At 45.3% G+C, this 22,833-nt stretch overlaps 1 protein-coding gene across 3 annotated transcripts in view; it reads left to right on the forward strand.

The window, feature by feature from the left end:
• Scara5 (scavenger receptor class A member 5) overlaps window positions 1-22,833 on the forward strand; it is a 97,080-nt gene that overhangs the window by 18,222 nt on the left and 56,025 nt on the right. For all 3 annotated transcript variants that reach the window (XM_031361953.1, XM_031361954.1, XM_031361952.1), the window contains exon 3: window positions 3,540-3,668. In XM_031361953.1, the coding sequence (XP_031217813.1) occupies window positions 3,540-3,668 (129 nt within the window). The remainder of the gene's footprint in view (window positions 1-3,539; window positions 3,669-22,833) is intronic.

Raw genomic sequence — 22,833 nt, forward strand, 5'->3', positions numbered from 1 at the left:
TATTTGCTACTGCTTTCTTTAGTATAGGAAGGGATTAAAGCTTCCTAAAAAGAACCATGCCATTTCAAAGGAAGGTCTAGTCTCCTTGTGTTTTTTGACAAAGGGATCCATCACAGGTGGGGTGTTCAAATAAAAGGAAGGGGTTTTTTCTTTTTTCGTGCAAAAAAAAAATATTGTGTTACAGTGCAATGTGTAACTCAACACTCTTCCTGTGGCGAGCTAGCTAGCGACATGCATACAAATGGCAAGGGCTAGATTTGATTCAGCAATGTACAGAGCTGTCAGTTTCCTCCTCCTGTGTGTTCTGAGACTTGGGGAAGGGAGACCCAGTGCAAGACAGATGGAACTCGTATTGTGACAATGTGTGTAGTGTTACACAAAGCTGTACCTACTGCCCTGGCTCTTTCAGGAGGCAGGCTTTTCTCTGTCAAGTGTCAGTAAGACAGCTAGTGGCTCTCACCAGAAGTAAAAGTGTTCCCAGAACCTACATGTGCAGGAGTAAAACCAGTTGGATTCTAGTATAGAAAGAGATAGAGAATTCTAGAAAGATCATTTCAGGTAAGTTAGAAAGATTTTCTGTTCAAATGCGAGTGGAAAACCAGCTTGACTCTCAAAATGTGCTAACATTTAAGGACCGAGGGGAATGATGAGCACTGACTTTTATTTCTTTGGCAGTTAGCTTTGAGCTGTGCCTGATGTTTTACGGTAAGACTGTTGAGACCGTCCTGCCTGGTGTTTTAAAGGCAGTGTTTACAATAAAGTGGAGTATATGAATGGGAACATGTTCAAGTCAAACACTTCTGAGAATCCAGAACTGTTTGGATCCAAAGGCATTCATTGCCACCCACTAATTCCCCGTGGTAACAAAACCTCCAGAGGCTAAGAGTTAGTAATAACTCTCAAGAGAGAAAACACCGCCTTTGCTGATCCTCAAAGCCAATGAAACGTACCAAGAAATTGCAAGTGCCTCTACATCTTTCAAAAGTTTTTTTTTTTTTTTAAATACCAAAGACTTCAGCATCTCTTGCCGGCCCCTTTCTTCTCAGTACCTGCTCGTCAGTGACACTGGACTGTAAAGGACAGCTCCTCTGGAGGGGTCGGTCACTTCCAGAGAGCAGAGGGCCAAGCAGAGACATTGTTCTTGGAAAAGAATGTCACCCATTTGTTCTGATAAACTGTCTGGGATGGGGCAGAGAAGTATCCCTTAGTTTCTTTTCTCTTTAATTGACACAGTAGCTGTGGAGGTTTGTAAGTTTCTTGGCCTCTGGGTGAGATTTTAAGGACTGACTTGAAGGACAAATTGAGTCGATAAGTCACCTGAGTCCTAATGCAAGGTTTGTCACTAACAGTAGCTGCTATTTGTGATACTAAGAACAGGGCCTAAGGCCCCTGCCTGCTAGACAGGCACTCTCCTACAGAACTACCAACTGCCCTATTATTTTTATTTGGAGTCAAGGGCTCAGTAAGTTACCCAGGCTGACCTTGAACTCACTATGTAACCCAGACAATCTTAAATTCACCATCCTCCTGCTTCAGTCTCTCAAGTAACTCTGTTGATAGGTATAATGGTTACTCTTGATGACAAACTTCATCAGGTTTTAGAATCACCATAAAAACTTCCCTCAGTGTACCTGTGAGGGTCTTTCCAGAAAAGTTTAGCTGGAGAGAAACGATCTACCCTGAATATGGACAGCAGCATCCTATGGTCTAGAATTCCAGTACTGAACAAGAAGGAGAGAGTGGGCTGAGGACTAGCGTTCATCTCTCTTTGCTTCCTGTCTGTGGATACTGTGTGACATCACATTCCTGACACCCTGCGATATGGACAACACATTTGAATCAAACAATACCTTCTTTCCTTGTTGCTTTTGTGGGGGATTTTATTACAACAACAAGAAAACCAACTAGTACATCAGGCATTCAGTTAGCTGACTTTGGATGTGAGCCCAAAGAAGCCGGACATGCACTCCATAAGGCCCATGACAACAATCGCTGTTTTGTTTTCGCCAGATGCTGGTCTGACTGCATAGGATGAAGTTGCTATGGTTTTTGGTAAATTTAAACCCAAGTTTGCAAGCTGATGATCAGATTTGGGGTCCAGGTGCATTTTATTTCCACCTTCCCCTTCGTTTAGTTTTTAATTAATTGCCCACATTAAAATTAAGGTCTCATGCAGAACCCCATGGGTCACAAACCCCACAGGGGTTGCATATCAGATATTTATATTACAATTCATAACAGTAGCAACATTGCAGTTATGAAGTAGCAATGAAATAATTTTATGGTTGAGGGTCACCACAACAGGAGGAATTGTATTAAAGGGTTGCAGCATTAGGAAGGCTGAGACTCACCCCTCTAACACGTCTCAAAAATTCTAGGTCTTATAGAGTCCTCGAGTTCTTCCAGAGCAAGTGCCCCTGTCTATAGTCTGGCAAGAGCCCTGTGTTCACTCCCATTTGTTCCTAGTTACTGCAGAAGGTGGGACTTGTGAGTCCCATTCTTTTAAATTCATTATCAACATGTGTGGATGCATGCATATGTGTGGGTGCACATGACAGCGCCCTGTGGAGGCCAGAGGAAAACTCTGTGGTGTCAGTTCTCCCTTTACACCTTTCTGTGGACTGAGGGGACCAAAGTCAGGTCTCCAGGTATGTGTGGCAAGCATCTTCATCCATTGAGCCATCTTGTGAGCCCAGCAATTCTTTTTTTTTTTTTTTCAACCTGACTCCTCTGGGAGTGACTCTCTCATCACTCTTTATTCCTTATACACTCTCTGGGACAAAGGAACCAAGTGAATCTGGTTAGCTTCAGGGACTTCCTGAAGCTATTTTGAGTTTACTTTCTCCTCTTAAACATCTTAGGTTCCTTAGAAGATGGAAAGTTTTTATGGAGGAGGAAACTGCTCTACAAAACTCTGACATTTTGTGGCTGTTGGATATTTTTAAATTTATTTACATTTCAAGTGTTATCTCCTTACCCAGTTTCCCCCTCCCAGAAGCCCCCATCCCACTCCCTCTCCCTGCTTCTATGAGGGTGTTCCTTCACTCACCCACACACTCCCACCTCCCCACCCTTGATTCCCCCACACTGGGGCATCTATGGAGCATTCATAGGACCAAGGACCTCTCCTCCTATTGATGCATGACAAGGCCATTCTCTGCTACATATGCAGCTGGAGCCACGGGTACTCCTTGGTTGGTGAGGCCAGCAATTCCTATTTTAACTTTTCTTCATAGTCCCTGGATCGCGTGAGATAATGATGTTTGGTAGAGAATGGACCTTAAAGCCTACATTAGTATGTTTCTATTACTTGGAGCTGGGTTTATGGTGACCACACAAACCTGTTTGGGTCATTCCTAGACGGTAGATGGAGAACAAAAAAACTGAACAGCATGTGACAGTCCTAGAAAGTTCCTGATTGCAGTGGCTGTGTTGCAGATGTGCCGAAGGGCACAAACATCTGTATGCAAGACAGAGAGGTGAGACCTCACAAGAAAAATGAGGTTGTTTTCATTCCTGTTTCATTTCTCCTCTTTTAGGTCCATGCCACAAACGGCGGGCGGGTGGCTGCTGTACACAGCTGGGCTCCCTGTCAGCGCTGAAGCATGCAGTCCTGGGGCTGTATCTTCTGGTCTTCCTGATTCTTGTGGGTATCTTCATCTTAGCAGGTAAGAGCAATCTTTCTCGGTCCACCCCTTTGGGGATGAGAGAGGAAGACTCAGAGGCTCCGTTCCCATTCTCTCACTGTCATAAGCCCAAAGGCTGCGCTTGTTGCTATGGAAACCACAGAGGAAGATGTTGGCTGCTTTTTCTGACTGGACATGGCTCTTCAGTAGCATCGTCTTTCTGTGTGGGATAGACTGGCAAGGGAGGCTATCCGAGGGTGTGGAACCTCTGGATCCAGTAGGAGAGATCCAGTTTCCCAGGGTGACTTCTGACTATCTCTGCATCTTCCTGGGGTGTATGCCTTATTCCAGGACTCCCCAACCTCTGGGATGTGGTGTGTACTGAGCAGGCTGGGGTTTGTCCTTAGTTCCTTCCCTGGGGTGTCATCAACATAGTCACATAGCACTTTGCTGCTGAGGTTAGTCTGGGATGGGAAAGCCTGCTTCCTTTGCAGTTACATGGAGCTAGATTAGATCCTATCTCAACTAAACAGGTTCTTCCTCCGTGTTTGTTTATGAGATTGGACTTTGATGCATGGAGGGTAGGGAAGAGGCACACAGCCTGTAGCCAGGGCAAGGAAGATTTAAAAAGTGATCTGGGGATGGTGGTATACACCTTTAATCCTAGCACTGCGGACGCAGAGCCAGGCAGATCTTCGTGAGTTCAAAACTAACCTCAGTGACATAGTGAGTTCCAGGAGAGCCAAGGTTATATAAAGAGATATTGTCTCAAAAGAAGAAAAAATAAACAAAGTAGGAGAAAAAGAAAGAAAGAGACAAGAAGGGGTTCCAACAGGAGCCTGTTGACCTTCAGCTCCCAGTAGCCGGGTTCCCCACCTGCAGGTCATATCACCATGATAGACAGTAAAACCAGGCCCTGGTGGTCTCTTCCTGGGTGTTTCCTGAGGAAGGGCCACTCATTTATCATCTTCTCAATGGAGACAGGGCTAGTTTGACAACTGGCCGAAGGAGCTCTCTCTCACCCAAGAACCTACTGTGCTAAGACTGAAACACAGCTAAATATGAGCCAGGAGGTTGTCTCAAGGAGTTTTCTACTCTAGAGGCTGATCCAGGGTCAGGTGACTAAAGCCCAGTCAAGGTGAAATGCAGTGGGCTCTGTGCTAGGGTGTTAGTGGTGCTGGGGTGGTGCACTCTGGGAAATGGCTGTAGCATGAAAGAGGGTGGGGTTGTTTGGAGCGAGGCTGCTGACCAGGCAGAGCTGACTTGCTCAGGGTGGGGTCCCTGAGTTAACTAGAGGGCAAGACGCTGGAGGTTCAGCCTTACAGATGACCCTTTGCTGGAAACCCTGAGAGTGATGCCCAGGACCTCCCTGATCTTGACTCACTCTGCATCAAGTGGGACAAGCCACTTGGGCGTTGTAATAAGATAGTCAGTGTTGCCTATGCCCTCAGGTTTCCATAGTCAGGGTCTCAGAGGTGGTGCCTGTCTCTCCAATCGCTGCACTGAGGGTGGCCAACAGCAACACTGAGAAAAACTCATGATTCATCCCAATGACCAAAGGATGGTGTCCAGCAAGGTCTACCACGGGCCAAGCCAGCCAGGGGATGATTTGAACATGTTCTTGGGCTGCTCGGTGAGAGCTTGGGAGCTGGGTTTTGTGGTTTTGGCTGCCAAGACCATAACAAATTTCTGGAATGTTTGGAAAGTCTCTTAGCCCAGCATGAAAGCCATAGTGTTACAACTGCTCTCAACAGAAACTTTTAGGTGACCAAAGGGGGTTTCCAGGAGAGGAAGAGGGGAGGGAAGGGACTTGGGCTAGGACTCCAGAGGCCAAGGGTGGGAGTGGAAGGATACCATCTCATCTCAAGAGAAACATGGAGGGGAGGAACGTTCTCTTCTGATATCTGAAAGGCTGCTGCCTAGAGAAGGGTAGATAGATTCTACTTGCTTTGAAGGTGGACCTACCAACAAAGGGTGGATATCATGAAGACTGGTGTCCATTCAGGACAGAGACACACTCTCTGGGGGCCAGAGCTGTACAGCGTGACACGGAGAGGCTCTCTTTCTTGGCTTAGTGGTCAGAAACAATTTATGATGATGTCCTGGAAGCTTCAGAAAAGAGGGCGGGGTGTGGTTTCCCAATCCCGTGAAACTGCTGCCAGGCTCCATTGCCTATTCAAGTTGTCCAAACTTGAGCAGGGTTTTTACATTATCATTGTCACCTTTGAACCTGTAAGTTTTACCTTAATGTATTACTGCCTATACTCAATAAAAATTGGGCAGATTGGAACAGATCTCTTGGACCTGAGGGTGTGGCTGCTGTCACCTTCCTAGGTTCTTTTCTGGATAATCATGTCAGCCTCTGGGGGATGTGTCATAAAGGAAGCCCACAGAAGATAAAGCCCACAGGTCCTTGAGGAGGTTCTTCCTGTCTTGGGGAAGAAAGTTCTTTGATGGCCTAACTGAATACCTCTAAAATTTTCCTTCCTAGGAGATACCAAGATGATAGGAAATGGAAGGGGTGGTTCAGGGTGACCCTGAACTTGAAAAGCTGGCTGCCTCTTAGGTTCTCACTGTGGCACCTTCACCTCCAGTGAAACTTGCTATCCACACCCAACATGCTCTCCTGTATTGTAGCCCAGGCTGGACTGGACTTCACTGTATGTAACCCAAGTTGGCTTCAAATTCTTGCCAACCCTGTTTCCGACTCCTGACTGTTGGGGTCATAGGGATTTACTACCACACTCAGGTTTAACTCTTTCTTATTGGCACAGTTGGCCATTGCAATTATCATCTTCAGCCATGAGAATAAAAAGGTACACGGTGTGTTTGCTGCTCAGGGTGAGTTTAAAGTCTCCCCTGACACAAACGCACACAGACACACACACACAGAGAAACATACACACATACACACAGACATACACAGAGACAACACACATGGACATACACAGACACACATAGAGACATACACCCAGACTCACAGAGACACACAGACATACACACATACACATAGACATACACAGAGACAACACATATGGACACACACAGAGACACACATAGAGACATACACCCAGACTCACAGAGACACAGACATACACATACACACATACACAAAGACACACACAGACACACACACACACAGACAGACACATACACAGAGACAGACATACACAGAGACATACACAGAAACAGACATACACAGAGACATACACAGAGACACACATACACAAAGACACACACAGAGAGAGACATACACACAGACATACACAAAGACAACACACATGGACACACACACAGACACACATAGAAACATACACTCAGACTCACAGAGACACACAGACATACACATACACACATACACAAAGACACACAGAGAGACACACAGAGACACACACACAGACAGACACATACACAGAGACAGACATACACAGAGACACACATACACAAAGACATACACACAGACACACATAGAGACACACACAGAGACACATACACACACATAGACAGACAGACACACACAGAGACATACACAGAGACACACATACACACTATAGCTTATGTTACATAGCAAATTTATGCAAAAAGAATGTCCCATTCCTGAAGCTGGAGTTTAAGTGTCCTCAGCCTAGGGGAGATCTGGCCAGCTGTCGTTTGAACTGAGGGCTCACTCTTCTATCCCTTTGTTTCAAGCGAGTTGGCCCCGGAAACCTGCAGATGAGGAAGTGCGCTGAAAGCACGAGGCATCTGCACTATAGATTCTGACCACATCAATCAATCATCTTGGAGGTCGGAGTGTGATACCATTGGCCTTTGTTAAGACAACCCTGTGACATCCCACCCTATGCTTGTGGCTGCTGTCAAGGACACCGTCCATTATGTTAGAGAATCCTGACTCTGAGGTTAGCAGATGGAGTTTTCCTGCCTGGTGGCAGAAAGTGTACGGTTGTGGAGAGTGAGCTTGCCTTCTCCCCGGGAGGCTGTGGATCTTAGGTCATTAAAATAGCTTTGGACGGAGTCAACTGTCACCTGGTATACCTTGTAGGAATTTGGAAGTAATTAAAATGAGAACTGAGAGACAGATCTGCGGTCCACCCACAGAAAGTTCATAGGCCACAGAGAAAGGATTCTGGGGGCACCTCATGTGTGCTCCAACTGGGGCCTCTGCACTTGCCTTTCCTAGGCCTGCTCTCATTGTCTCCCATCACAGTGGATTCCAGTCTCCTCATCAAAGTCCTCGGTCCCCTTTAGAACAGAGAAGGCTTTTTCTTACAGTTTTTCATCTGTTTGGTTTGGTTCTTCAGTGCCTATTTTCAGATGTGTGAATGGATGAATGAATGACTGTATGTATGAATGAATGAAGACAGCCTTGGGAAAAATGCTCAAGTGGGAAAAGAGGTGTTTATTTTCACTTTAATCAAGTATCTAAAAAAATATCAATATTGAATTTCCCTTCAAGAAGAGAAGGCTTAGAGTTCTGTAGCTGAGGATGTGAACACACATTCATCTTAGTAACGTTCTTCAGAGAGAGTATTAAGACAGAAGGGTTGTGAAGTAGTTCAGACTGGCATGAGTCTGGATCTTGGAGCCAGCCCCTCGAGGCCTGAACTTTAGGTTCTCCACTACCATGTGATGCTGGTCACATCACCTGACCTTTCTGTACTGCCCCCTTTCAATAAAAGGGTCCTTATATTGAAAGTAGGGGATAGCCGGTCATGGTGGTGCACGCTTTTAATCCCAGCACTTGGGAGGCAGAGGCAGGCAGATTTTTGAATTTGAGGCCAGCCTGGTCTACAGAGTGAGTTCCAGGACAGCCAGGGCTACACAGAGAAACCCTGTCTCGAAAAGCCAAAAGCCAAAAGCAAAAAAAAAAAAGAAAGAAAGAAAGAAAGTAAGAAAGTAGGGGATTCTGGCATTCCTACTCACCACACTGGGTTGCAGTGAGGGTTAAATGGGTCAATACATCTAAATCTGACACCCAGCCAACATAGAGAGGAGCTAGTCTATTGCTGCCATTGATATTGTCACTCTTTCTTTTCCTTGGTTTCCTTTCCAGTCAACTAAACTGTAAGGTAGTTTTGGCTCATCTCCTATACCCTGTGCTCTCAGAGCATCTCTCTGGTATGCAGATATTAGATTACTCACTTATAATATCCTCAGACTATACCTGACCAAGTGTCTTGTCTTGTCTTTCCTTTCCTTTTTTTTAAATTTCCATGACCTTGGTACACTTTCCATCACAGCCCGCCTACACACACAAACCTGACCCGAGATAACTGATCCCACTGATGGTTTTTTTATCCTGGCTTCCTACCCTATTCTACTCCATTCTTTCTAGTTTTTAAAATAGTCCCAGCCCAGACATTCATTTCATAATCTCTGAATGGAACACAGCCATCGTCTAAAAACTAATGGGTCAAATGACAGTTTTATTTTTCTCTGTGTCTTTCACATATTATAATAAGAGTGCTGTTCCCACTAGGCTCTGGGCGCAGAGGCCAAACTTGTGGTTTAACTCCAGGCTCCACCACTGAACGACTGTGTCGTCTTGGGGGCAAACGGAGTAACCTTTTAATATTTCTTATTTCCTCATTTATAAAATAGCACACACGCCCCTGTAGGATCGTTGTGAAGATTAAACAAATTAATACGTGAAAACTCTTAGTTCTTGGCGCAGGAAAGGAATTCAATGACCATTAAATTATCATTATTATTATTATTAACAGACTTGGAAGGATTTTGCTTTGAGAATAGCAAAAGATTAAGAGACCCACTGGTTTAGCCTAAGTACTCATAACTGTCTGTCCTGCTATCCCTCATGCTGGTTGTAGAGTTGATCAATTAGAACCCCTAGGGTGAGCAAACCCATTCCCACCAACAGCAGAAGCTTGGCAGACCTGGTTTGGAGACCCCTGTGTATGGACATCTCACTCTTTACACTTGTATATTGAAGTTATTGGTGTGGATCTGTTCTTTTCCCCTGTACGAGAACTCTTTCATGATGAACACAGCCTCTTGTTGTTGTTGTTGTTGTTGTTTTGTTTGTTCAAGACAGAATTTCTCTGTGTAGCCCTGGCTGTCCTGGAACTTCCTCTGTAGACCAGGCTGTCCTTGAACTCACAGAGATCCACCCACATCTGCCTCCCAAGTGCTGGGATTAAAGGTATGTGCCACCACTGCCCCATTACCTCTTGTATTATTAATTCCCTGTGTATAACCAATACTAAATTAATAGGATAAGCACATGGCCATTGTCCATCAACATCTATGCTCCCAACAAGCTCCAGAGAGATAAACATAAAGAGACACTGCTCATGGTATGCCGTGGCCAGGGCAGCCTATATACTAGGCTCTAGCAAGTGTGCTCTGGCCCCTGGAGTTCTAATTATGGAGTACTATGCAGCCCCCAACAATCATGGTCATTTCCTACCCCTCCCCTGGATCTCCTTCAAAAGACACACTTCCTGGTAGGAGCTCTCAATTCTGTGCTAAGAAAACAAGCTCTCTTGGTTTTCTTGCTGTTTCAACTTAAATGCAGATGTTGTCAGGGATCCCAGTGAGATGTCATCACATGGATTCTGCCAAACATTGCAGTCCATTGCATCAACTTGATGAGTGTTGTTATCTGTCATTCAGCATTCTTGTGCCAGTGCCCCAGTCCAGTCCCCACTCCATAGCCTGTTGCCACGTGTACAGTTCCCTGAAGAATGTGACCAGGGGCTCACCAGCTCACGTTTTTACTTTTACCCTTGTGCCCTGAAAGAATAGACAAGTCACCTCTAGAGTCCTTAGATCTGACCAACACTCACCTGAGAGACTACAGTCCCCCTGAATCTCACCTCACTCTCCTGGGTTCCCACCTGTCAGAACATCTCCCATCATCTTTTAGGTCTAAAGTGGTAGGAAAAGAAAGGACCAGAATAACTTTGAAACCCTGACACCCCCGACCCTAACTATATCATCCAGGATGATGCTTCTGACTTCCCTTGAGGTGAGGAAGGTAAGGGACAGACAACATGGTGACAACAAGGCTAAGTTCTCTCTCTGGGTCACCAATCAAGTCCTGGATGCCCAACAGGGAAAGAAGAACAGAGAGATTGCAGCTAGACCTTTCTTTTAGACAAAGGACTACATCTGATCACCACCTGTTTTTATAAATAAAGTTTTATTAGAACACTGCCACTCTCATTCATTCACACATACCCATGGCTGCTTTTACTCTATCACACTATAACAGCCAAGTTAGCAGTGATAGCCATTAGGTGACTGACCTACAGAGCCTAAGACGTAACATGCCTGACTCTTGAGAGAAAGGGTTTGGCAACTCTGCTTTTTGCCTATGTGCTCTTCAGCTGGTTCCCAGACCCTCTGACTGCTTCACAATTTTCAGGTAGATTTTGTCATCCAGTCCCCATAACACCAGAGGAATCCAGAAAACACTTTATTTTCAGAGTGAGTTGTGTATTATGGCCAACGGACCCACCAGGCTGGTGTGTGGGCCTGGAACACAGAAGGGTATCAGAAGACCATTAACCTGAGGTTCCTGGCGTGAGGTAGAATCTACTGCCTGGTGGGGAAGCACAGGAACATTGGACATAGACTGCAGGGGAACAAATCTTGGCTTTGTGACCAATGGACAAGAGATTCCACAGGACTGATCCTTAGTGCCTCCATCTACTAGGAGGAAAGGAACCAACACACACACACACACACACACACACACACACACACACACACACCCTTCATCCCCCAATTCAGGAAGAGATGAGACATCCTCCCTGCCCCTCCACACACCTGTTCAAGGCTCAATCTACCTGACTTTCTGCCTTATGCTGGGGGTGCCCAGGGCTGCTGAGGAGATTTTGCCACTAACTGGGGGCTGTGAGTTTGGACTGGGATTGAAGCCAAGCAGCTGGCATACTTTTGTTTCCACACTATTGGTGAGAAGTCGTAAACGCATGGAATTTCCGTGCTAATCCTGTAGGCAACACGACTTGGTGGGCACACCCAAGGACTCTGAGCCTGTCTTCATCAAAGCCAACTCATCACTTCCCACGGACCAGCCAAATGCCACACACTGTGGGAGACACAGGAGGAGGCGGGAGAGGAGGAAGAGGGGAAGGAAGGGGAGGAGGAAGAAATGGTGGAGGATGATATAAAGGAGGAAGGGGTGGTGAAGATGGAGGAGGACGAGAAGAAAGTGGAGATGGAGGAGGGAGAGGCTGAGGTAGAGGAAGAGGAGGAGGAGATGGAAGAAGTAAAAGAGGAGGAGGAGGACCAAGGAGCGGTCCTAGCCATAGAGATCGGGTCTGGTGGTGGAGCAGACAGCGGTGACACAGACGGAATTAGCAGAAATATTTTGGATCCAGCAGATCACAGTTCACGTCTTAGCTTGATTTTCCTGTTTTAAATTTTTTTTTAAAAAAAAATTATGTGTACATATCTGTGTCTCTGTGTGAAGGTATATGTATGTGGGTGCAGGTGCCTGCTGAGATTAAAGGCATCCGATCCCCTTGGAGTTGGAGTTACAGATGGTTGTAACCTACCCAGTGTGGATGCTGAGAACTGAACTTGGTCCTCTGCAGAGCAGAGCATGCTAGTAGCAGCTGACCTACCTTACCAGCCCCAGCTGGATCATTCATGATCTGTTATTGGGGAAGTGAATTGAGCTCCCCCAAGCTTCATGCGTTAAAAGCAGTAAGACAGGGATGTGAGTGTTCCCACACATTCCAGGCTGTTACCTCTAAAGTGCCTCTGTGTTGAACCAGGAGAGTCCTCAATGAATGCTTCCCTGCAGAGCTCAGCAAAGGGTTCTAAGATACTCTGAGGAGCAATCACTGTGTGTACTTGGCTTCTTACCCCAACCTGTACATCTTGGGGAACAAGGATCTTAGTCCTGGGTTGCACTGTCTTCCTAGTGACCTACGTCACTATCGTGTCCTCTGGAATTCTGTCTGTCTTCCTCTCTGACCCTTCTTCTGGATCCCAATCTAATACATTCCATGACCACTGGGTTACATCAAACAGCACTTAGACAAAACTCTTGATTTTTTTCTGCCCAGATCTTTTTCTCCCCCAGTATCCTCCATCTCTATAAATGAACCTGATCTCTACTCAAGCATGGATTCCAAAGAGAGGAACCCTCCTCACACAACCTCATCCTCATTCACCATGCACTCCGTCAGCACACCCACATCCTTGTCTCTCACTTGGCTCCTCCCAGTCTCCATCTAAAGCTCCCAGAGTCAGAAAAGCAGTGTGTGTGTGTGTGTGTGTGTGTGTGTGTGTGTGTGCATGTTCACAAGAGTGCACCTGTGCTTGCATTGTGCAATCAGTGACTTGGAATTGCTCTGTTCTGAAGCAAATACGAGCATTGCAGGAGCTAGGAATAAGGCTCTCAGCATATAAGCATGGTGCACTGTGTGTGAATATGTTAATGCCCTACCGGTGTTCTACTTGAAAGAGGACCAGAAGGTGCATATATTTGACCATAAGGACAAACCCCTTCACCACATAAAAGTACACAGCCATACTCTCATTCAGCTTGGAGGAGTGGTTCATAGCCTCAGGCCAGATTTAAATCACTATGACCACTTGGGACAAGGCAGTGGATGGTGGACAGGATCTAGAGAGTGGGGAAACAAGACTCTTACATTAGGTCTGAGGTCACACAATGCTTCGATGGATCCAGAGCCAGTCCCTGACTAAGCATGAGCTGGGTGACATTAGTCTTAATTTTTCATCCAGAGACCTAGGACCAGTCTCTGGCTCCCAGGATGAGTAGGACATCTCTGGAAGTCACTCAGTTACCCTTGTCAATTGGTTGGTTGTTTGGGGGTTCTGCTAAGTGTTCTCTCTACCCATAATCAGACAGATCCTCACTGGAAAAATAGGTTGTTGGGGAAGGGGGTCCTTATCAGCCTATGAGAAACATGTGAATGTTCCTGAAGGAAGTTGAACTGGTGGACCACTTGCTCTCAAGCAGGGAAGTCTTCAGGTATAAGATTCTTTTAGACTGGTCTCGCATAAAAGATGTTACCTAATGTGTAATGCCTTAAAAATATGTGTGTGTGTTTCAGCAACAAAGGAGAACATTTACAAAGTCATGTTACAGGGAAAGAGAGGTCTCAGTTGAGTGTATACACTTAGAGGACCGTTATGTAAATATGTACATAAAAAGATTAAGAGAGAGGATCTCAAAGTCATGAAAATCCCAGTGGTAGGATGGGTGGAAGCTTTGCTGGGACACAGTTTTTTTTTTCTTTCCAACTTTCTCTAACTCTGTTGGTTTTGGCATTCAAACAGCCGTTTTAAAATGCCACAGGAATCCCTCTTCAATCCAGAGAGTTCGGTACCCAGTGGAGTTTCTGCAGCCCTGAGGGAGTGTATATAGTCAGTCCCTATCCCAAGATAGCCCTGAAGGTTTCCTCTAACCTCTGCCTAGATGCTGCTCTACCTGGCTCAGGATCCTGGCCAGCAGAGGCCCCTGACGTGAAGAGCAAGGGACATAAGGCAAGGTGGGGGCTAGGGAGCATTAGCCCCGCCTCAATTCTATAAATGGGGGTGGGGGGCAGGGTGGAGATGAAGCAGAGGGCCTTGCACGCAGGCTCTGGTTTCCAGAAGCTCCGCCTTCCTCCTTGGGGGTCCCAGCTGCTAGAAGATCAGTACACACCCTTCTGGGCCACCCCTTGGTTCTTGAAGCCTGTTATTTCACTAACTAAAACACAAAAGCTATGAATTAATTTTTTTTTTTTTTTTTTTTTTTTTTTTTTTTTTTTTTTTTTTTTTTTTTTTTTTTTTTTTTTTTTTTAGTAAGCTATGAATCAAATGTTGTTGCATTTCCTCTTGAGCAATGTATCTGGGTGGCTTCTTTGGTGAGTCCCACCTTCCCAGCACCAGAAGGGCATCCTCAGTGAACCACAGTCTGCCCTGCTTGAGCTACCTTATTCGTGTTCTAACATGGAGGCCCCACTTCTTTCTGTATAGGCGCTTGCTTTCCAAACAGCTCCTGGTGGAGACTGACGACTTGCACTTTACCAGGACAAGCCCGCTCTCACCAATCTCTTCCACCCCTGACACTACTCCTTTCCATTATTGACATGGTCCACCTAGGGTGGGACCCGACTGGACAAGTGTGGCATCTTATTTGAACTAAATCCATCTTGCTGGGGGCTAAGGCTTCCCACTCTGTACCTGAGGGTCAGGAGAGAGCCAAGATTAATGATGTAGAGTTTGCCAGCAGGGCAAGGCCAAGAAGGAGGCTGGATTGCTCTTGAGGAGCTCTGGTGGAGGGAGAAACATGGGGCTCCTGTGATAGGCTAGCCCGTGCAGCTTGGATTTGGGCTCTTGGGCTCTAGCAGAGGTAGATCTTTTGTGAACCCTATCCACCCCTGACCCGGGAAGGCTCCCTCCTCCCTTCCTGGTTTTAGATGCCTTCTCTCCCATCCTACTAAGTCCTCTTAGCCATTGGTCCTGGTATCACAAGGTAGTGTCTCCTGGATTCAAGTGTAGGGATGGGGAGCCCTTCTCAGTCCTGCTTCTGGGTCAGGGGTCTACACAGACCACACTTAATCTGCCAAATGATTCACTGTGAGTGAAACTGTCCCATATGGTGATGACACAAAGGATGCCTTCCCTTTCCTTTTCTTTGTGGCTCATGATGGAAGGCTACCTTCTGTTATTCCAGCACTCCCTGTGCCTGGCATCAAAAGGAACTGGGGGTGTGCCATTTGCCATGCAGATAATGCTTTGTACAGATGCCATCTTCCCTGTGGCCAATCGGTTCCTAGGGCTATACCCTTGAGGGTGCTCTAAAGAGGGCGAATTTTATGTAATTTGATGTGTTTATATAAAGGCTATGCCATTTTGGAGTGGCCCAACTTTTAAATTATCCTGTCTCTGTGAGTATGTGTAAATGGTTTGTTATTATTGGACCCACAAGAAGATCCATGTTACCAAGAGAAATGCAGCAGATGGCTTAGTTACACTTTGAGCAACCAGCAGAGAGGTCAAGGATATGGGAAAACTGCTTTGCTATGTATATAGTACCCACTCCCCTTAGGTCAGTGGTTCTCAACCCATCAGGAGCAATACCTTGGCAAACCTCGACCTCCAAAAATATTTACATCTGATTCACAAGAGTAGTCAAATTACAGTTATGACATAGCAATGAAATAATTTTATAGTTCACCACAACATGGGGAACTCCGCTAACTGCCGCAGTGGGAAGGTCAACAACCACTGCCTTGGGTGGTGTCCGAAGAGGCAGAAATTAAAAGCCACAGCCCTACCTTTTCAAGGAGTCCGCCTATATGAACCATTATCTACCTAACATTATCTACCTACCAGCTAGTACCACTTGCAGAACATTCTTCAGCAATCATTTCCATGTCTCATCATTGAAGTCACTGGGGCCTTTTCAGGAGCCAAGTTCATAGCCATGACCCCTTCTACACATAGCAGATTTTCAGGGGCCACAGATCTGAAACCCTGTCAGGATTTTTCTGGCTGGCTCTGGTTTCTGTAGTTATATCTCCACAGGGCAATATTAGGCATGGCATGTGGCCAGGAAGGGGAGGGGAGGGTGTGGGTGTATGAAGGTCCTCTGTACTTATCTATCCTTCCTCTGAAATGTCATCCAGCAGCAAAATGGCTGCTTTCCAACCTGTTCAATGTGTACTACCCCAGGTGTCATGACTTTCTCCATACCAGTTCCACCATTACATTACAGTAGTGGTTCTATCTCACATCCAACATGTCAGCTGACCCCCTAGTGTGCTACAGTGTCATCTCCATTCGCAGGTGAGAAGACAGAAGCCCAAAGAGAGCCATAGTTTCCACAGACGATAATAATACATCTGGAGAGATGGGCAGAGGAGTTGGTTCAGGGTATAGTGCCTGTCACACAGATGTGAGGACCCAAGTTCAACTCTTCAGCATCCACATAAAAGCCTATATGTGACAGCATGTCCTTGTAACTGCTGTGATGGGAACAGAGGGGCAGGAGGATGTAGAAGGCTCACTTACAAACATCCAGCCATTAAATGAGCTCCAGGTTCAGCCAGAGACCCTGTCTCAAAAACTAAGATGGAAAACAATACAGGGAGACACTTGACATGACGTCTATCCTTTACAGCACATACAACCGTACATACATGCCTATTACACACATATACATACACACATCACCACCAACAATAACAAAATTAAGTGTACAAGAGTTCAAGCAATTTAAATGGTTCTAGTGGTTGGGAAAGGGGCTGGGGTTCACCCTGTTCCTAGCTCAGAGCCTGTCCTACAAGCTCCCATTGTCCACTCATGACTTATACCTGGCCTCCACCAAAACAACGTAAACCAAATGAACCTGAAAACCTGGGCCAGGCAGAGCTCTGCCCACACATCATTATAGCAAGGGAGACCTCAGGTCTTACATTGTCCATTGGACTCTTAATATGTGTGGGACTTGGAGTGGGGATGAATCAGCCAGAAGTGATTGACATAAGGAGTCAATAGGAGAATTTTTCCACATGGAAGCAAGCACCAAGCCAATTCTCTGTTCCCTTCATTTGGGCCCTGTGCATACAAGTTGGGTATGTGGGTTTTTACGAGGTCTGTTTTATGGCACATGCTCATACACAGATGTGCAGAGGTATCACAGTTCCACAGTGAAATTACGAAGCGAAACACACGAGCTCTCAGGGATGGCTTTTCAAATTTCCTTGATAAAACGGCCTTGTGGAAATATTCCCACTCCCTCCGGTTGCCTGTTGCTTCCCATTTAACTAGCCATCTGGGCTGGGGTAACTCTTTCCCCTCTTGGCTTTGGGACATGTGCAGCAGCTGGAGATGCCTGCTCTCAGCTGTTTGTTTTTCTTCCTAGGGGAGGGGCTTGGAAATGTTACCCCCAAAGCCCATGAGAAGGGGTAGTTTGAGGAACTCAAAGGTCCCCAGCTACACAAAGCCCAAGTTTGGGGTACTTACTGGGCGGAGGGTTAGCCTATACTTTGGACAAGCCCATAGAACAAGCCCAACCCAGGCCCCACTACCTCTTTATTTGATGGAAGAAAGGATAAAGGCGGTGAAGAATGAAGACTCGAACCGATGGGCTCAGAGCCAGGTCCCCAAATTTCAATTGTGAAAGCTGATCTGGGCCTTCATGGGGTCCCTCCCAGCTGGCCCATCCATCATGTGGACTTGGGTGGGACCGAGCGGACGCTGAGTAATCACTTGCCTGGAGAGCTTGCCTGACTCTCCCTCAAGTTGCCTCCATCATCCCTGGGGTTGAATCTCAAGACCCAGACTGAAACTCAGTCCATCTTCCCACCCTCCACCCTACTCAACACCCCTCTTAAATTGCCCTTTGGAATCATTTCATTGTGGGAAAATTCGCAGCAGAAAATTTACCCTCACAACCATTTTAAATGTGCAGATTTCTTTTCTTTCCTTTCCTTTTCCTTCTTTCTTTTTTCTTTCTTTCTTTCTTTACTGAAACAGGGTCTCACTATGTTGCTCTGATTGGCCTGGAACTCGTTATGTAAATGAGGCTAGTCTTGATCTCACAGATCCACCTGCCTCTGCCTCATAAGTTCTAGGATCAAAGGCATGTGTCACCACACCCAATCTTTTAAGTGCTTGGTTAAATGACATTGCATGTATCCACATTGTTGTGTGACCACAGCCACCAGCTGTAGCTCCAGAACCCTCTTCGGCAATCCAAGGGGAACTGTGTTCATCAAGCACTCACCCCATCTCACCCGTTAGTCCCTGATCTCTCCATCTACTTCCTGTGAATATGTGAGGTACCTCCTGCAGGTGGGATCTGTCCTGTTTGTGATTTCACTGAAGGTCTTCAAGGCTCATCGCATGAAGGCTGGGCATGTGAGGTTGCTTCCGAGTTCTAACAAACACTGACTGCTATAAATGAGAATAGAAACTAGTCTGCTTGAATCTCTGCCACCCATTTCCCCTCTGTTCACATGTGTGTCATGTATGTTGTAGCATGTGTGCGTGTGTGGTAGCAATGTGTGGTGTGGTGTGGTATGTGTGTATGGTAGGTGTGTGTGTGTGCGTGTGGTGGGTGACATGGGATATGTGGTGTGTGTGGTATGTATGGTATATGGTGTGTGTGTATGTGTATGTGTGTGTGTTTGTGTGTATGGTGTGTAGTATGAATGTGTGGTGTGGTGTGTGTGTGTGATGTGGTGTGTGTGTGGTGTGCGTGTGATGGGGGACATGGGATATGTGGTGTGTGTAGTATGTATGGTATGTGTGTGTATAAGATAAGGGGAGGATATGGTATGTATGGTGTGTGGCATGTATGCTATGTGTATGCATCTTTACATGTGTGTGGATTAGGAAACCCTTTCACTCCCCCCTTTAACCCTTTCCACTTCCCTCAAGACCTTCTCTGCATATGAGGTGCACGGTGCTGGGCTCTGAGACTTCAACAGAGGAATTTAGTGGGAGACACTTTCTTTAACCCTTTTTCCCCTTGGTCAATCGGTGATAAGGTCAAAGACAGCAGCACCATCTGGGTCCATGAGAACCCACTCACCATCCTGTGCTCTGGATCAGTTACTTTCAAGAGCAACAGTTTCCGTTTCCTCCTGTGTTCACGTGCATATACACATTTGCTTACTCCCGAGGCGTGTGCCTTTCAGTGGTATTATGTAACAACCCTCGGAGCTCTCATATTGAGGGCTTTAGCAGAGTCCCTCTACTTAATGTGTTATGATTTAATTATTCTTAATTGCCTGTTCATGACTATCCAGGTCTTCACAAACTACAGATGAGCGACTGATGACTTCCCCCCCCCCCCCCCCCCCCGCTATGCATCTCTGTTCTTTTGAATTTTTTTTTTTTTTTTGGCAGGGGGTAACCCCCAGGAGGGAGAATAGTTTACGAGCAATGTGAACACTTTGTAAGGTTCAAGATGAAGTTTGCCAGATTGTTCTCAAAAAGAATTTTGCACAGTCATCAGCAATGCATAAACACATTGGCTTTCACTGTGGTCTCTCCAGCATGATGTAGCACTGTGCGTTATATTTCAAGAGAGTTTCTTTTTCGTTTTGCTTTCTTTTTGCTAGATAATGGTCTCACAATGTTTTTTTTAAATCCATATGTTTATTAATTGAATTACAGGCTTATGGGAACCGAGTCTTTAAGCCTCTTGTCTGTCCTGTGAAGTGTGAAGTCAGTTGGTTACGTGTAATATGCTTACTACCATAGGTGACTATGGGGTGACAGAGGGAAGCTTGCTTCTTATCCTCCAGACGGTTGTGAGGGACTATCGCATCTTATTTATTTGGTGTTGCTTCCTATGTCATATGTGTGCCATGCTATTTTGTTCCATGCAGTTCAATCCCAAATAAGGTGTTTATCTTTTTGTGGTTTTTGGAGTTCTGTACTGAACTGTAAGGAATGGAGACTCTGAATCCAGCATAAGCCTGAATCTCAGAGAGAGAGCTCAGACACAGCTGTTTAATATTGATAATGCTGAATTGATACCACAGAAATGGGGAGGCCCAAGGCCAGCCTGGGCTACACATTTAAAAAAAAAAAAGAAAGAAATGGGGAAGCTGTAGTGCAACAAACCATAATTTTAATGCTTAATTGACAAATAATAATTTAATATTCTTATGGGGTACTGTGTGAAATTTCATCCCATGGATTTTGCTTCTTTGTTCAGAGACATGATCTCAATCTGTGCTCCAGGTTGACCTAGAAACTCACTTTGTAGCTCAGGCTGGCCTTAGACTTGAGGTAAACCTCCTGCCTCAGGCTTTCAAGTGCTGGGCTTGTAGGTGTGAGTTATCCTGTACAGCTTCAGTTCATGTTTGACAACAGTTTTTAAACCAAAGTTTGGGTTCGAGGCCGGTATCATACTCAATATAAATAAAGGTAACACAGAGAGCATTTAATGCTATCCTTACCAAAGTTAAATTAATAGAAGTACAGTTCATAGAGTCAGGAATGTGATCACCCTGTTCAGCCCCAGGCATACTGTACAAGCTTCATTTGTGACTGCCTTTGTTTTAAACCTACAGAGAGGAGGGACAGTGTAACCAGCACCCACATGCCCTTTATTTGAACCACCAACTGTGAATATTTTGCTAAACTTTGGTTGTTTCTTGCTTCTTTCCTTTTTTTCTCTCTCTTTGCTTTGTATTTTTGTAAAACCATTTGAGAATGGGGCACAAATACTCCCCCTAAATTAGTAAGAATTCATAAAACCAAAGGCACTCTCTTCTATCATCTCTATGCAACTGCTAAATTCAGGAATTCAAACATTGATACAATTTGAACATAGATCTATCCTCCATGTTAATGTTCTTCACTTGCTCCAGTAATGTCAATTACAGCATTATTTTGATTCTGGGGCACCATCCAGGCTAGGGTCATACATGTAGGTGTCATGTCTCATTGTTTTGCCATCTAGAATGGCTCCTGGACCCTTACTGTATTTCAGGACACTGAGTTGTTTGTTTGTTTGTGTGTGTGTTTTAAAGATAGGCCAGTTGCTGGGTACACTCTTCTACAACAATGTGGGTTTCCTGGGTTTCCCCACGACAGATGTAGATTAGACATCGTTGCCATTCTCACTGCATCCTGCCCAAGAAGCAGATCATGCCAATCCCATGTGTGGTGATAAATCTAATCCTTCTTTAAAATGGCACTATCTAGATTTATCTACTGTCAAGACTTCTTCAATTATCTGTTACTAGGAGTAGATCTGAATCAGGGGAAAGAGCTCAGCTGCTGAGTGGCTTACTGTGTAATCATGAGCACATAAGTTGCAGCCCAAGCATCAACTTTAAAAGCTAGGCATGGCCCGGCAATGGTGGCTCATGCCTTTAATCCCAGCACTTGGGAGGCAGAGGCAAGCAGATTTATGAGTTTGAGGCCAGCCTGGTCTACAGAGTGAGTTTCAGGATAGCCAGTGCTATACAGAGAACCCTGTCTTGGGCGGGGGGGTGGGGGGGGGAAGCAAGCTAGGCATGGTAGGCTGTATTTGTAATCTCAGCACCATGGAAATGAGACAGGCAGATTTCTGGAGCTCACTGGCTGATCAGTCTAGCCTAATCAAGATGAAACCTTGCCTCAAAAGCTAAGAGAACTCAAAAGCTAAGTAAGAGTGGCTGCTGAGGAACAAGACCTAAGGTTAACCTCTGGCTTACACATACACACATAAGCACACATATACACCTGTGCACACATATGTAAAAAAGCAATCTGTTGGGAGATCCTCTGATACATTGTACAAATATGTATGACTTCCCAATAATTCTTCTCTTAATGATTTTAACATCCACTGATAATTTTTGCCCAAATAACTTACAGATTAAATATCTCTTATCTGAAATACTTGAACCAGACTTTCAGGGTTTTTAAAATTAAAATGTTTGCATGTGCATAATGAAGTCACTTGGAGAAGGGAAGAGGGACCCTTCTTATTCTGATCTTCATGGAAACCATGTGAATGCAAACACTGTAAGGTGTACAGTGGGCAGAGTTCATGTTATGTGGCTTTCATATTATTTGCAAGGTGAATTGAGTCACATTTAAGAGTGAGATGACAAGGTAGGCCTGAGTGTTAAGGAGTATGAAGAAGTTTTGGATGGCAGCTAAGGAGATTCTGTTCCCTCTCGCCTACCCACTCAAGGCAGTACAACTCCAGGTATGTTCAAAAAGCACAGGAAGAGGCCACACTAACAAAATTCTTCAGGAATTCCATGTGATCCAAGAGTTAAAGCAGCAGGAGAAATTGGGTATCCATGGCCAAGGATGATCATTTGTGGGTCTAGAAGTAGCAAAGTTATGTAGAAGACAAGGGTGTGTGAGCACAGCCCTGCCTCCGGGCATGACAGTGATTACCAAATACAATCAACAGAGAATGTCAAATTACCCATTTATGTTTCACATTGTGACTTGAACCCTAAGCTTGTAGGTAATTTTCTAACATTTTAAGTATGTCTTTGTTTCAATATTAGCCTATCTAAACATTTTTTCCTCTTGTAATTGGATAGATACATGCTAGGTTGATAGATGGTTAAGTAGTTAAACAATAGATGAGTGGGTAGAAAGATAGATGGATGCATGCATGCATGAGTGAATGTGTAGGTGATGGGCAAATATATGGATGATGGGTACGTAACTGAGTGGTGGCTGGCTAGATGTAAGATAAATGGATATGTGAATAGATGGTTGGATG

Source organism: Mastomys coucha, unplaced genomic scaffold (genome assembly GCF_008632895.1).
Source record: "Mastomys coucha isolate ucsf_1 unplaced genomic scaffold, UCSF_Mcou_1 pScaffold9, whole genome shotgun sequence".
Taxonomy (NCBI): Eukaryota; Metazoa; Chordata; class Mammalia; order Rodentia; family Muridae; genus Mastomys; species Mastomys coucha.